Source organism: Protopterus annectens, chromosome 5.part1 (genome assembly GCF_019279795.1).
Source record: "Protopterus annectens isolate FY-2018-M chromosome 5.part1, PAN1.0, whole genome shotgun sequence".
NCBI classification, from domain to species: Eukaryota; Metazoa; Chordata; order Ceratodontiformes; family Protopteridae; genus Protopterus; species Protopterus annectens.
In genome coordinates this window covers 722,945,237-722,959,412 of record NC_056736.1, presented here as the reverse complement: position 1 = coordinate 722,959,412, position 14,176 = coordinate 722,945,237, and the positions used below count along the sequence as shown (strand labels likewise).

Here is a 14,176-nt window from a genome sequence, read left to right as displayed (position 1 = left end):
TCTACCCACTCTAGCATCCTTGGGGGGTCCTGCAGACAACACCAAGCAGACTTTGCTACTATGTAGGTGCATTTTGAACCATGAAACTGGATAAAAAAAAGCTGTGGTTAGTAATAGTGCTGGATTAGCCACTAATGCAGTACGTAATGAATGTCGTCTGCTCTACTAACGAGAATTTAGGAGCAAGTCTACTAGTAGGAAAATGGCTTGGATTGATAACACTTGCTATTTATATTATTTCTGAAGAGATGCTCCTTATGGAATAATAACGGTACCACTTTTAATTGCTGTCCATTGTAGCTGTTACAATTTCAGTATTGCTGTTTTCATCACAAAATGGCTGCGTTACCCAGAAGACATAGTGGTGCAGTCATTTTATACCCTGCGTTTAATTCCGTAATTGGGGAAAATTTGATAAATAATTGCAATTAATACGGAGTACTATGGACTGCCATTGTAGCACCACTGTATTTTCACAAAGTGTTTCTATATGTATGGATTTCAGTGGCGTATAACATTGTTTTTGTTTACTTCTGTTTCATTTCACCTTTTTCTTCTTCACTACAAACACAAAAAAGAGTAAAATCTAATTCCTGGTTTTAGGACAGAGGAGCACACTGTGCATGCATGAACTGATTGGCTCGCACTGTGCATGCGTGATCTGATTGGCTTGCACTGCTTGCTGTGGTACTTCCTTTGTATTTATCTGTAACCCCCAGTACCATTATATTTGATTATGTTCTTTGTTCTTTTTCCCACAACTGCTGGGACTGCATAAAATATTTGACTGTTTTAGTAAAACTTGAGTGGATTAAGAATAACAGAATGGCATGGGCAGGTACTGGAATGATGAACTACTATGTTAATTAGTATTAACTGGGGTCACTAACTGGCATAATTTAAATTTAAAGTAGAATGCTAGTATATTTGGATTTTCTTTATTCATTTGTTTGCTTGTATCTGGTTTGTTTGTTATGGTCCACTGTAGATGAATTAGTGAATGTGCCGCCTATATTGTCGCATATCATTATCTGCTGTGATTTCTAACCATCTGGTTTGTTGCGTTAGCAGACAATAGTGGAACACTTTTATGAGTGAGATTATGATGCCGCGGTGGTACGGCGGTAGCTTTGTTATCTCACAGCAAGTGGTTCTCCCGTTTGTTTCTCAGCTGGGCTTGGGAGTGCCTTCTGTGTGGAATCTGCATGTCCTCCCTGCGGTTGGGTAGCATTCGAAAGATATGCTTGCGTAAATGGGCATGCCTTCATTGAAGGTTGGGTGTCGAGCTGGCACCTCGGCGTTTCGTAAAAATCTACTGTCAATCATTAGCAGACCGGAGTTCCGCTGTTGCGACCCCTTACCGGGAAAAGCCGAAAGACAAACAATAACATATTATGAATGAGATTGCGAGCTGCTCATTTGTGCAGTACAAAAAGACTGTAACGAGTAAGGAATAACATAACCAGCACTGTTTGTATCGTAATGCTTCTCCTTGCTGCCCACCTGTATATGCTGTAACATTTGGGACATTTCTGCAGTAGATAGACTGTTGAAAAGTGAGTATCTTTTTAATGTAAATAGTAATTGATATATATTTGCTGCTGTTTTTTTCCTAGCTGATTTTGGTTTCTGCGCTCAGATTACTCCAGAGCAGAGTAAACGAAGTACCATGGTAGGTACCCCATATTGGATGGCGCCAGAAGTGGTAACCCGGAAAGCGTATGGACCAAAGGTTGACATCTGGTCTTTGGGAATCATGGCTATTGAAATGATTGAGGGGGAGCCACCTTACCTTAATGAAAATCCTCTTCGAGTAAGTGAATGCTTCTTCTTTCTCCATTTCTGGATGAAAAAATTGTGATGTACAAGCTGTTCTGTGTGTTTGATAAACTAAAGATTATAACATTATTTTATTCATTTATTTATTGACATTTGAGTACCAGAAAGTCCAACTTGGTAGGAGTCCATTTTCAGGAGAGGCCTGGGGAGAAAAGCTCCAAAGTATTGTAGAACATTTCAAGAACAATAATTTTACAGTCTTTAAAAATAATACAAAAAATTCAGTTTAAATGATTATACCAAATTAGACATTATATGAAAAACTGGTTAACAATAAATACAAGTTATACGATGGTGATTTAATAGTGAGAGACATTTTAGCCAGTTTATAGAGAAATTAAAGGTAAGTTAGTGTTATGACATGTCATTAATGTCATTAAAAATTAAATGTAAGAGGATTCTGGAAATCATCATCATTTTCTTTATATTAGTTTCAGTATACACTTGGGAACTTTTCCTCCTTATGGCATTCTGTAGTACAGTTTAAAAAGGATTGTTTTGATAATTTCCCATGTATTTCATGAGTTGAATTTGAAGGATGCAGTTGTGGTCCTTGGAAGAGTGAGACTTAATTGCACAGAAAGTAGGATATATGTACTATGTCCAACCAAGTTTGTGGTACCTCTCACCTGAGGTGCATCACTTTCGGTATATGTAAGTAGACAGTATGCTGGGGTGTACTTCAGAAATAATCCCATCATTTTTACCAAAACAGAAAAGACATCTGCCACATAATCTCCAACTCCTGACAATAATGGCTTAATCAAATCTTGTTTACCGTAACTGTTGCACATCTGGCAGCTTAACCCAAAGGATTGAGGCTGTGAGCTACTAATTACCTTTGCATACAAATATTTGAAGCACTGGTAATAAAGCCCTTCTAGTCTGCCAATGTACCAAAACAGTCATTCCCATAATAAGTGTCGGAGTTCTTAAAGATATTTGTTTACTGTAAATTAATTTGGTAGTCTGTGCATTAGCTCCCCCCCTCTCTCTGAGAAGTAGTTAGTACTTGTCTCATTCCTGTGTAATCTGTGAGTTTAATTTCTCCAAGTCTTTTGGGCTTATAATACCATGAAGGCAGTGGATCCATTTCCTAAGTCAGGGAATGGTTAAGGTTCATGAAATTGGTATTGTCTCAGTCTTTGATGTTGACCAGCGGGCCTCTTTGTGACATCTGCAATGGGTCCAGAACTGACTTCCATCTGTAATTCATATAGCGTTACATGTATCAGTAACCTAGCTAAATGCTTCTGTAAGCTCTCTCTATTAAACCTGTTGCTCCTACTAATATTGGAAATGTCTGGGTGTCCTCCTTCCATGTTGTTCTCATTTCTGCTTTAAAATCCTAGTATTTTATTACTTTGTGTCTCTGTAAGACATTGTAATCCCAGGTCGTGTGATGGTTTGCTAAAATTCTTTGATAACCCCAAACATTCCCAGAGATAGTAGTCTCTAAATGCCAGCTATACCCGAATAAAATCTCTGTATGAAACGGTATGAAGCAGTTCAGATATTTTAATCTTCATGATAATTTAAAATTCACATTGATACCCTTGGTATATTTCACCTATACTCCTTTCCGTGTACTCATGCTAGTTTTCTTTTAAGATTTATATATTAGTCATACTCTGATTTGGGACTGATGTAAATTACAAATGATGTTACTTATTTCCTAGATTTTCTAAATCTTCTTGAAACATTAATTATCAAGGTGCTGCTTACTGTGATGGATCCGAAGTCTTCTTAAGACACTAAGGTCTTGCTGACTGGATTCTGCTGAAATAAGTCTAGTTATAATTTTATTCACAGTCTGTTGTCCACAGAAACTTGCAGAGTGTACACTGATGCAGCACCAAACTCTGACTTATACACTGATGCAGTAATTAATAAATAGCTTTTTATAACAAACCACACGTACTACTGTTGCAGCTTCAGGTACTGTGCTACTTTACTCATCAAACAGCATGGATGATATGAGAGATACAATAGTTTTATAACTATCATTAACCATTTGGTTGATATGATCAACAAAGCTGGATCTACACATATTTCCAGGTCCTTAAATGAATCAGCAACTTCAATGTATACTGTATTATATATTTAGTTCTATCTTGTCTCATCAACGTTCCAAAACATCGAACCACATATGGTCGAGACCATATGATCAGAGTTACGGAACATTGAATCGTGTGTGTGTGTGTGTGTGTGTACATCTTCTTCTTTTGGCTGCTCCTGTTAGGGGTCTCCACAGCAGATCAACTGTTTCCATTTCTTCCTGTCCTCTGCATCTTGCTCTGTCACACCAACCACCTGCATGTCCTCTCTCACCACATCCATAAACCTTATCTTAGGCCTTCCTCTTTTCCTGTTACCTGGCAGCTTCATCCTTAGCATCTTTTTCCCAATATACTCTGCATCCCTCCTCAGCACATGTCCAAACCAATGTAATCTTGCCTCTCTGGCTTTATCTCCAAACCTTCCAACCTGGGCTGACCCTCTAATATACTTATTCCTAATCCTGTCCATCCTCGTCACACCCAGTGCAAATCTTAACATCTTCAACTCTGCCACGTCAAGCTCTGACTCCTGCCTTTTTGTCAATGCCACTGTCTCCAATCCATATAACATAGCTGGTCTCACTACCCTCTTGTAGACCTTCCCTTTCACTCTTACTGGTACTCGTCTGTCACAAATCACTCCTGACCCTCTTCTCCAACCACTCCATCCTGCCTGTACTCTCTTCTTCACCTCTCTTCCACACTCACCATTATGCCACCTCTACTCCCTGCATCCTCACCATTCCTCTGTCCTCCCTCTCATTCACACACACATATATTGTCTTAGTCCTGCTGACCTTAATTCCTCTTCTCTATAGGGCATATATCCACCTCTCCAGGGTCTCCTCCACCTGTTCCCTACTCTCACTACAGATCACAATGTCATCTGCAAACATCATAGTCCACGGGGACTCCTGTCTGATCTTGTCTGTCAATCTGTCCATCACCATTGCAAGTAAGAAAGGGCTTAGAGCTGATCCTTGATTTAATCCCACCTCCACCTTAAACGCATCCGTCACTCCCACCGCAGACCTCACCACTGTCACACTATCCTCATACATATCCTGTACCACTCTTACATACTTCTCTGACACTCCCGACTTCCTCATAAAGTACCACAACTCCTCTCATGGCACCCTGTCATATGCTTTCTCTAAATCCACAAAGACACAATGCAACTCTTTCTGACCTTCTCTGTACTTCTCCATCAACACTCTCAGAGCAAACATCGCATCTGTAGTGCTCTTTCCTGGCATGAAACCATACTGCTGATCACTAATCATCACCTCCCTTCTTAACCTAGCTTCCACTACTCTTTCCCATAACATCATGCTGTGACTGATCATTTTAATCCCTCTGTAGTTACTACAGCTCTGCGCATCACCCTTATTCTTAAAAATAGGTACCAAAACACTTGTTCTCCATTCCTCAGGCATCCTCTCACTTTCCAAGATTTCATTAAACAATCTAGTTAAAAACTCCACTGCCATTTTGCCTAAACACCTCCATGCTTCCACAGGTATGTCATCCGGACCAACAGCCTTTCCATTCTTCATCCTCTTCATAGCTATCCTTACTTCCTCCTTGCTAATCCACTGCACTTCATGATTCACTGTCCGCACATCATCCAACCTTCTCTCCCTCTCATTCTCTTCATTCATCAACCCCTCAAAGTACTCTTTCCATCTGCTCAACACACTCTCCTCGCTTGTGAGTACGTTTCCCTCATATATATATGGGTCTAGTTCATTTCGTCGAAACTTATGTCAGCAAGACCAAATCACTGAAAGCACAAATCACCGAAAACTCATTTCACTGAATTTCATTTCACCGAAAATAATAGTAGCAGTGTATATGCCCTTTTCCCCACTTTAGTGCAATCCTGGAGTTAGAATATATAGTTGAGGGGGTGTGGGGGCACAGCCCCCTGTATTTGGGGGTGTGTGATGGGCGTAGCCCCCCACCTAGCTTGAATTATACTATGCAGTTTCTGTTGAGAGTAAGTACTTTTTAATCAAACTAGGTATGTAATCAAACTATATATATATATATATATATATATATATATATATATATATATATATATATATATATATATATATATGTTTTAGATTGGGGAAGAAGCCAATTGGATCCAAATATTCACGCTTCAGTATGTCTCCCAAATCACATTTCCCCTGTCTGTAACTTATGTCTGTTTACCTATTTTCAAGTCCTCTACAGACTATAGAAGCAATCTAAACAAGTATGGGTGTAGGACAGAGCCCTGTCAGACATCTCAACTTTAACCGAGAATTTCTGTATGGTGCTTGCCATGTCTTTCTTTTAATCCATGAAGCTATATTTTTTATCAAGATTACATTAATACCTAGTTGTTTATTGATCAGTGTTTTGTGTATGGCCCTGTCAAAGGCTGAAGAGAAGTCTGTGCAAATTGCATCATAGCACACCTTTTCATTTATATGTTAATATACAGTTGTATAACATCATGTTACAGGTAGTTATAGATATGTTTTCAAAGTATGCATCCTAACATATGGTTTCAAGTCCCAGCCTTTCCAATTCTTACAGTAATTTTTCCAAAGTAACCTTTTCCATTATTTTTCCACAACAAGAAACTAATCTTGTGTGACTCTGGGTTTGCCCTATTCCCCTTTCCCTTAACAATGTGTTAACAACTGCAGGCCCTCAGTCTTTGGAATCTCTGCATACTGAAATGATCTATTTAATAACTGATATAATGAACCTTGTAAGTTCATGCTGAAGTGTTCTTGGGTCATTGTTATGAATTCTGTCTCCTCCCTCTGGTTTTTGGAGTACAGTTTGCATAGTTCTTTTTCAGTATAATCTAATTTAATGCCAGTATCCAAACTTACTAGCACAATTTATTGCCCCCTTTGTGGAGCCAAACTATTTTGTCTAAGAATTTTTAAATTTATTTGTAGTCTGAGAAAAAAATTTGGAATCTCTGCAGTTTATCAGTTTGTATGTTTTTATTCCTACCGCATCTTAGGTAGCTATGAAATGGTTTTGTGTCATGCTCAATATCTTTATATAAATTGGCTTCAGTTTTTTCTGATCTTGTCTGACACTGTATTCAGTTTGTCTGTCCGGTTTGTTTCATTTTTCAAAGTTCTAGTTCAACCTCATTTCCATTTCTTGTATTTTTTAATCTCATTTTGAGTATCATGGTCTTTTGGAAATAAATATTCTGACCTTGTGTGCCTAGATCCTGATGTTGAGCATCTTTTATTATGTTTTTGCATTTCTCTTTCAGGACTTGCCACATTCCTTTTGCAGTCATTCTACTGAATGCATCACTGCATTTAGATTTGCATAGCAACTGTTTTGCTTGCGTATATAGTCTGTTATTAATTCTTTGCATTGCTTTAGATGTTAGATTAGCAGAATTATCAGCAGTAATTTAATCTTCATAACCTTATGATTACTGCACATCAAAGATGGTAACACTTGACATGAAATAATCATTGTTTACAGTCTGCTTTTCCTAAGCATACATTGTAAATAATTCCCTTACTAATGGTGTAGAATCAATATTATTTTGGCCTGTTTCTGGTAAATTTATGTCCCCAGGCACTTTCCTTCTGTGTTTCATGCAAGAAATGTATGAATTCCTCCAGGTCATCAGCACTTGACTTTGGTGGTCTATACACTCAAATAATTGTTATATGTACAGGGTTGTCTTTATTGTCACAGTTACACAGTCTATAGTATTGGTGTTATCACTGAACATGTAATAATCAAATGTCTCATAACAATCTTTAATCTGTCATAGCACCTCCACCTGATTTCTTTTTGTTAGAATGTCTGTTACAGTAAAAACACTTATACCATGATAGAACAAGTTTCCAGTCATTGTTCTTTAACCATGTTTCACAAACAATATCAACGTCAGTGTTGTACGACTATATCAAATTTTCCATCGCGCAATTTTAAAATTAATGCTCCTAGCATTAGCAACTAGCACAAATAAACTGATTGTTGCTATCTTTGAACTGTAAAATTTCTGTCCTTCCCAAAGTCCTGTCTTGTTTTAGTCAAGTATTAAAGTGTATCTGCTGCGTAAATTTGCTTCCTTTGTCTTGACGTGTGGTCCTGTCTAATTATGTATGCCCAAAATTAGGCTTGGATGTTCTACACATTTCTATAGGCCATTTTCATGTGGGTATTTTACTCAAAAATCTTTTTGTTCATTCTGGCCAGACTCTCTTTTTCTGTATGTGATTTGTGAATATGTTTTAACATCTGTTTAAGCTATGCTGTTTGAGGGCTGAAAGTATCCTACCAACAGTCAGTCAGTTCTTGAAGATGAGATCTTTTGAACCAACATAAATAAAAACAGCTTCATACATCCTTACATTAAGGCATTCCAAGGCCCCTACGCACATGCCATATTTATGGTCCTGGCAAGCATAACACTATTAGATGTTTATTATTCTCTCTACAAATCTAAGTATCAGTTCCTCTAATAATTTAATTTCCATTTACTACTGTACAATTTCTGACCAGATCTGAAGAATTTTCCAGTTCAGTAACGTCTGCTCTGTCAGTTGTTACAAAAGAATGTTCACATTTTACTCTTATTAGTGTCACTGTTTTGCTACTTATATAATTTGCAAGCACACGATTCTCATCAAGCCGGCTTTGTACTTCCACATTTGGCGCCATGTTGTTAACTTCAGTCTCTGTCATCTTTTTGTTTTACAGTAATGTTCTTCCTCAGAGGTTTCTAACTAAGATGATCAAGGGACTCCAGCAATTGCCTTACACAGACCGACTAAAGTCCCTGTACCCCATATCATATAGACATCTTGGGGAGACTTATGCCTGGCTTTACAGAGCAATCTCCTACCCAAACCTAATGAATTTGCTGCACATCCGTAAATCAAACGGGACTATGACTACCCTTTCCAGGGACCTAAATATGGAGTGTGACTTGAATAGTTCATGCTGGAGGGACAGACTTGTCTCCCAATAACTGCTGTCTTTTTTGGAATAAGCTGCTAATTCATGTGAAGCAGAGCACCTCTATGACACTGTTCAAAAGAAACCTGGACAAGTGGATGGTGCACACAAATTCTTTCTGGGGATAGCACCTGCAACCCCTCCTAGACATGGGCAGTCATTAATAAATACAGTCCTGGATATTGACTAGAGTATCTATGGTATTACATTGGGAAGAAACGGCTAGGCTTGAAATGACCTCCAGGTTGGTAGACTAGTAACCTCCTATGATTTAATCCTTCCAAGTTCAGTTTAGATTTCTTTCTTTTAGCCTACCCACTGTCTGTTTTTTTTTTACCTTCCTTTTTGTCACAATTGTGTAATTTTCTGTACACTAAATGTTATGAGATTGAAAAATGTTATAGTTCGCTGTAAGCTATGTTACATGACAAAGCAGTGCCCTTTCCAGTACATATTTTCTTTGCATTATAGACATGCATCAATTTAATTTTTTTCTTCCTGGTTATTTGTGAACTATTCCATTATATTTTTTTTTCTACATCTTCTGAATCCTTGGCGTGTTGAAAACTTGTATCCTGAATTGCGAACTTGTCATTGGTAAGATTATATTGAGTGACCTTTACTCGCAGAGGGCACTTACTTTCCTGAATGTGTTCTATTTGGACTTGGCCTAATATTATTCAGCCCCATATTAATACATGTAGCATCAGTTTTCCAAAGCTGTGGCAGTTGCAGAAGTGCATTCATCTCCAGTAAGTCTAGATTTACTATTCATAATAGTAATCAAACCATCCAAGTTGAAATGAGGACATAAATCTTCAATGTTATCCGTTGGTGTGTGTGTGTTGCCTTTGGAAGTTTATTTATATATATTTATATATATATATATATATATATATATATATATATATATATATATATATATATATATATGTATGTGGATCACGTTATAATCTCAAAATACTGAAATATCGAATTTCAGTAACTCGAGACTATAAAGCCGAAAAACCAAAACACCGATACACCACAACAGCGAACGTAAACTCACCATACACCGCACAATAAATGCACTGACCTCCCCACATTACAACAAACAAAACACACACAAATACAACAATACAAATCAAACTTACCCTACATCTATGCAGGGGGCAAGCCCCCCTCCACCCCAGCTACTTAGTATATACTAACACCGAAGTCACACCAAACAGACAGTAAACTCACCACTACACACTCTACAGTCCCCTCACACACACCACAAATGTGCAAAGACCACCACTTTCAACAGTTACATACTCTTACCTACATACCCTAACCCACACCTAAAACTTCTGTACACACTCACATACACTCAAATCTTTACCCAAAACCCTTAAAAAATATAAACTTACCTGAATCTCCAACCATATCCTCATACGAAACTGTAAATCAGGCACACAGTACATCCCATGTCACATAGGACACCACCACAACCGCAAATTCGACATTTCCGGATTCGTGGTTGGGTTATGAGGTTTTAAAAGTAGAAATAGATTCCAAAACTGCAAGTAGGGTAAATCTTACTCAAATTTATTTAAATCAACCACCACATATAAGCACTTTCATCTCATGAATGAGACTTCTTCAGATACAAATTATGCATGTGCTACACCTACTATATATAGTATCTTAGTAACCTTAATCAATTAAACAATTAAGCAAAAAAAATTATTTATAAAGCACTGAAACCAACTACATTTTTTTAAAATTCATATAAATGTCATTTTGTGCCATAAAACATTATTCAAAACATACAAAATACAGAATATGTTTAAAAATGTTTAAGAAATATATATTTATGTTAAAAATGTTTAAAAAATGTATGAAAAATGTGTTTAAAAATGTAAAAAATTATATTAAATAAACACAGATAAATAAATGCAGATGAATAAAATGTCTCCCTTCATTGGTATAGTAAACAACAGATTTTCAATAGATATATAATTAATCTATAATATGATAAATTTCAGTATTACTAGGAATGAAATAAGTATTATAGAACATATTAAAACAAATATATTAAACTTTTGCTGCCTTCTCAATAAGTATAGGCTTAATGCTAATATATTCATTTAAGCCAGGGGGTAATTAGCCCCAAGTCTCAATTGCCATCTTAATTCCCTGTTTAATACTAAATTCTTTGCATCACCTCCCCTGCTATTGTTTTTAACCAAATCAATAATACCAAATTTAAAACTACTAAAAGATGCACAGGTGACCGAATGTTTATATAGGGCACTAGTGTCTTTTTTGGTCCTAATATCATAAAGATGTTCATATATTCTATCTTTTAGTGCCCTTTCGGTTTTCCCTATATAGAATGATGAACAATATGTGCAAATGGCCATATAAACCAACATCCTACTATAACAGTTACCTTTACAAAATTTAACAACACTATCTAAGCCATTGTTCAATTTAACTGTTTCTTCCTTGAAAATATATGAACATTGTGCACATCTACCGCAGGAACTAGTTGCTTTTTTAATGATCTCCTTATTACCAGCTGTTTCAAAAGACATTTTAAAATTCATTCCTGTCCTATAAATAAAATGTGGTTCATTTCCTATCACTTCATATAATTCCTTATTAGTTTTTAATATACACCAGTTGGCTTCCACAGTTTCTTTAAAAAAATCAGAGAACAAGTTAAATTCAGCCCCCTGGTAATTTTTTGTCACTTTGTCAGATTCAACCTCAGTTTTAAGGGGTTCACCTAATAAAGCCTTGTATCTAGTACCCCAGCTGTTGTAAACTTCTTCCAATACTTTACCAACTAAATCCCTGGGATATTCTCTCTCAATAAACTTTTTACCAAGAAAAATGAATTCATCAAACAAGTCAGAAAAGTCGGAGGTCATCCTAGCCAATCTGACAGCTTGACCCTTAATCAAACTTCTTTTCTGATGGAAGGGGTGTGCACTATTGTGGTGCAAATAACTATTGCGCCATGTGGCCCTACGAAAAATTCTAGACTTAAAACCAAGCTGTGTTTTATAAACAGTGATGTCCAAGTAATTAATACTGTAGTCGTCGACTACATGCGTGAAAGAAAGAAAATTAGTAGTGTTATTCAAATATTCAATAAAGTCAATTATACTTTCCTTAGTGCCATCCCATATGACAAAAATGTCATCCAAAAATCTTAGGTAGCACTTAATGTGTTCACTATAAATACTTTTTAACACAAATCTCTCCTCCCATGCTAACATCCCTAAATTAGCATAGATGGGGGCGCAAGCTGCCCCCATTGCTACACCGCTGGTTTGTTGGTAATATTCACCTTCAAAGCCTATATAATTGTTGTCCAAAACTACTTCCATTAACTCCAGAATTAATAACTTTTGATCATAAGGTAAATCCAAGTGTTTATAAATACATTCCTCAAAAAGTTCATACCCCTCAACCTGTGGTATGCAAGTAAATAAATTCTTAACATCGATAGTTAAAAATACACAACTTTCTGACCACAATTCTTTTTTTATTTTACTAAGAAATTCCCAGGAATCTTTAATTAAATGTTCTGTCTTAGTGACAATATTTTTAATAAGACTATCTATGTACACTGCTAGTGGATGTGTTTTGGAATTCCTAGCTGAAACAATAGGTCTAAAAGGGGGTTCAATTATAGATTTATGAACCTTAGGTACCCCAAAAAACTGAGGAATAATAGAATGTGTTTGTCTCAAAAAATTATAAGTTAATTTGTCAACTCTATTTTCCAAAAGATATTCCTCTAAAAGGGAGTCAATTCTACTGTATGCAATTTGTATTTTGTTGTATGAAACTAAAGAATATGTATTTGAATCTAACAACATGTTAGTTAAAACATTGTTGTATTCTTCATTATCAAATAATACAACTCCCCCATCCTTGTCCAGCTTCATAATCCTAATTTCTTTCTGTGTTTTCAATTTAATAAGCAACTTCTCTTCCTCCCTACTTAAATTATGTTGTTCCACTTTTCTTTTGTTTTTTGTATAAATATCATAAATTTCATTCGTAACAATGTTTTCAAAGGTAATAAGTGCCGGATGTAAGGGTGGGTTATATGTACTGTACCTCACTAGGCCTCTGTTAGTAAAAGAATCGTCTCCGGAGGCTTTCTTGTGTATCAGTTTAAGATTTAATTTCTTAAGAAATAATTTAAAATCCACTAAAATATGTGCTAAATCACCATATTGCGATTTGACAAACTTAAAACCTTTTGAGAATAAATTAAAATGATTCATTTCCAAAGCAATGGAAGTATAGTTAAAAATTTTGAAACCTTTATATTCAGAAACTGTACCATCAGTGTGTGAAATAACTTTTATCTGCTCTTCTTCCCCACACTTATCCATCCATAATTGTTCCCATAGGAACTTATTGGGTGACCCGGGTCGGATGGAAGTCTGTTTTTGTTTGCCAGACGTTCTGACAAAATGTTCATGTGGTTCAGAAAAGGAATCAAGTTCATCTAAAACTCTATTAGAACCATTGTTTTCATGGTTGTATCTACCTTGAAGTTTGGTTCTTTGTACATCATTGTGTTCAGCTGTAGCAAATTGCATAGGGTGAACCAATTCATGTGCATTATTTCTGTTTTTAAAATTATTAAATGGTCCTGGATACATTTTACCTTTTGTGTATTGTTCTTTATCCCTCGTAAACTTTTTCTGTTTCCTAACAAAAACATTGTTGATCCTATCATCTGTTTTTTTTTCAAAACCCTGTTATACAAGTATTTATATTCATCAAACAACAAATCTTTCAGAATATCGTCATTTAGTTTGTTTAAATCTACTAAAAAACCACTCATCTGCGTTTCATTATACTTAATTTCAAAATCAAACCAAATCCACACATAAAAAAAATCATGCAAATCTTTTAAAACTACGTCAGTGTATAACACACCAAACGGATATTTAAATATTCTAAGTCCCTGAGGAACTATTTTGTGACTGACACAACAATGCAAATATCTGTTGTCTATTTGTAAGCATTTGTATTTAAACAGTTTTTTTTCAAATAGATAAATCAAATTATTTAACGTAGGGACATTAGTTTCATTTAAATCATGTCCAACCATGTTACCTTGTAAATGCTTAACGGAAAAAGATGTTAAATTCAAATTTTTTGTCCATCACATCTTTAAAACAGAATGAATGTTTGTTATTCTCAAAATTATGTGTCGCTGACTCTGTACCACCAGAACCAGATGCTGTGTCTCTAGTACTTTTATCAGCGTAATAAACAGTACCTTTAGATTT

General features: G+C 36.0%; 1 protein-coding gene across 2 annotated transcripts in view; it reads left to right on the top strand.

The window, feature by feature from the left end:
* The window catches only part of PAK1 (p21 (RAC1) activated kinase 1), a 1,330,007-nt gene that overhangs the window by 1,261,039 nt on the left and 54,792 nt on the right, over positions 1-14,176 (top strand). For both annotated transcript variants that reach the window (XM_044073352.1, XM_044073351.1), the window contains one exon: positions 1,617-1,813. In XM_044073352.1, the coding sequence (XP_043929287.1) occupies positions 1,617-1,813 (197 nt within the window). The remainder of the gene's footprint in view (positions 1-1,616; positions 1,814-14,176) is intronic.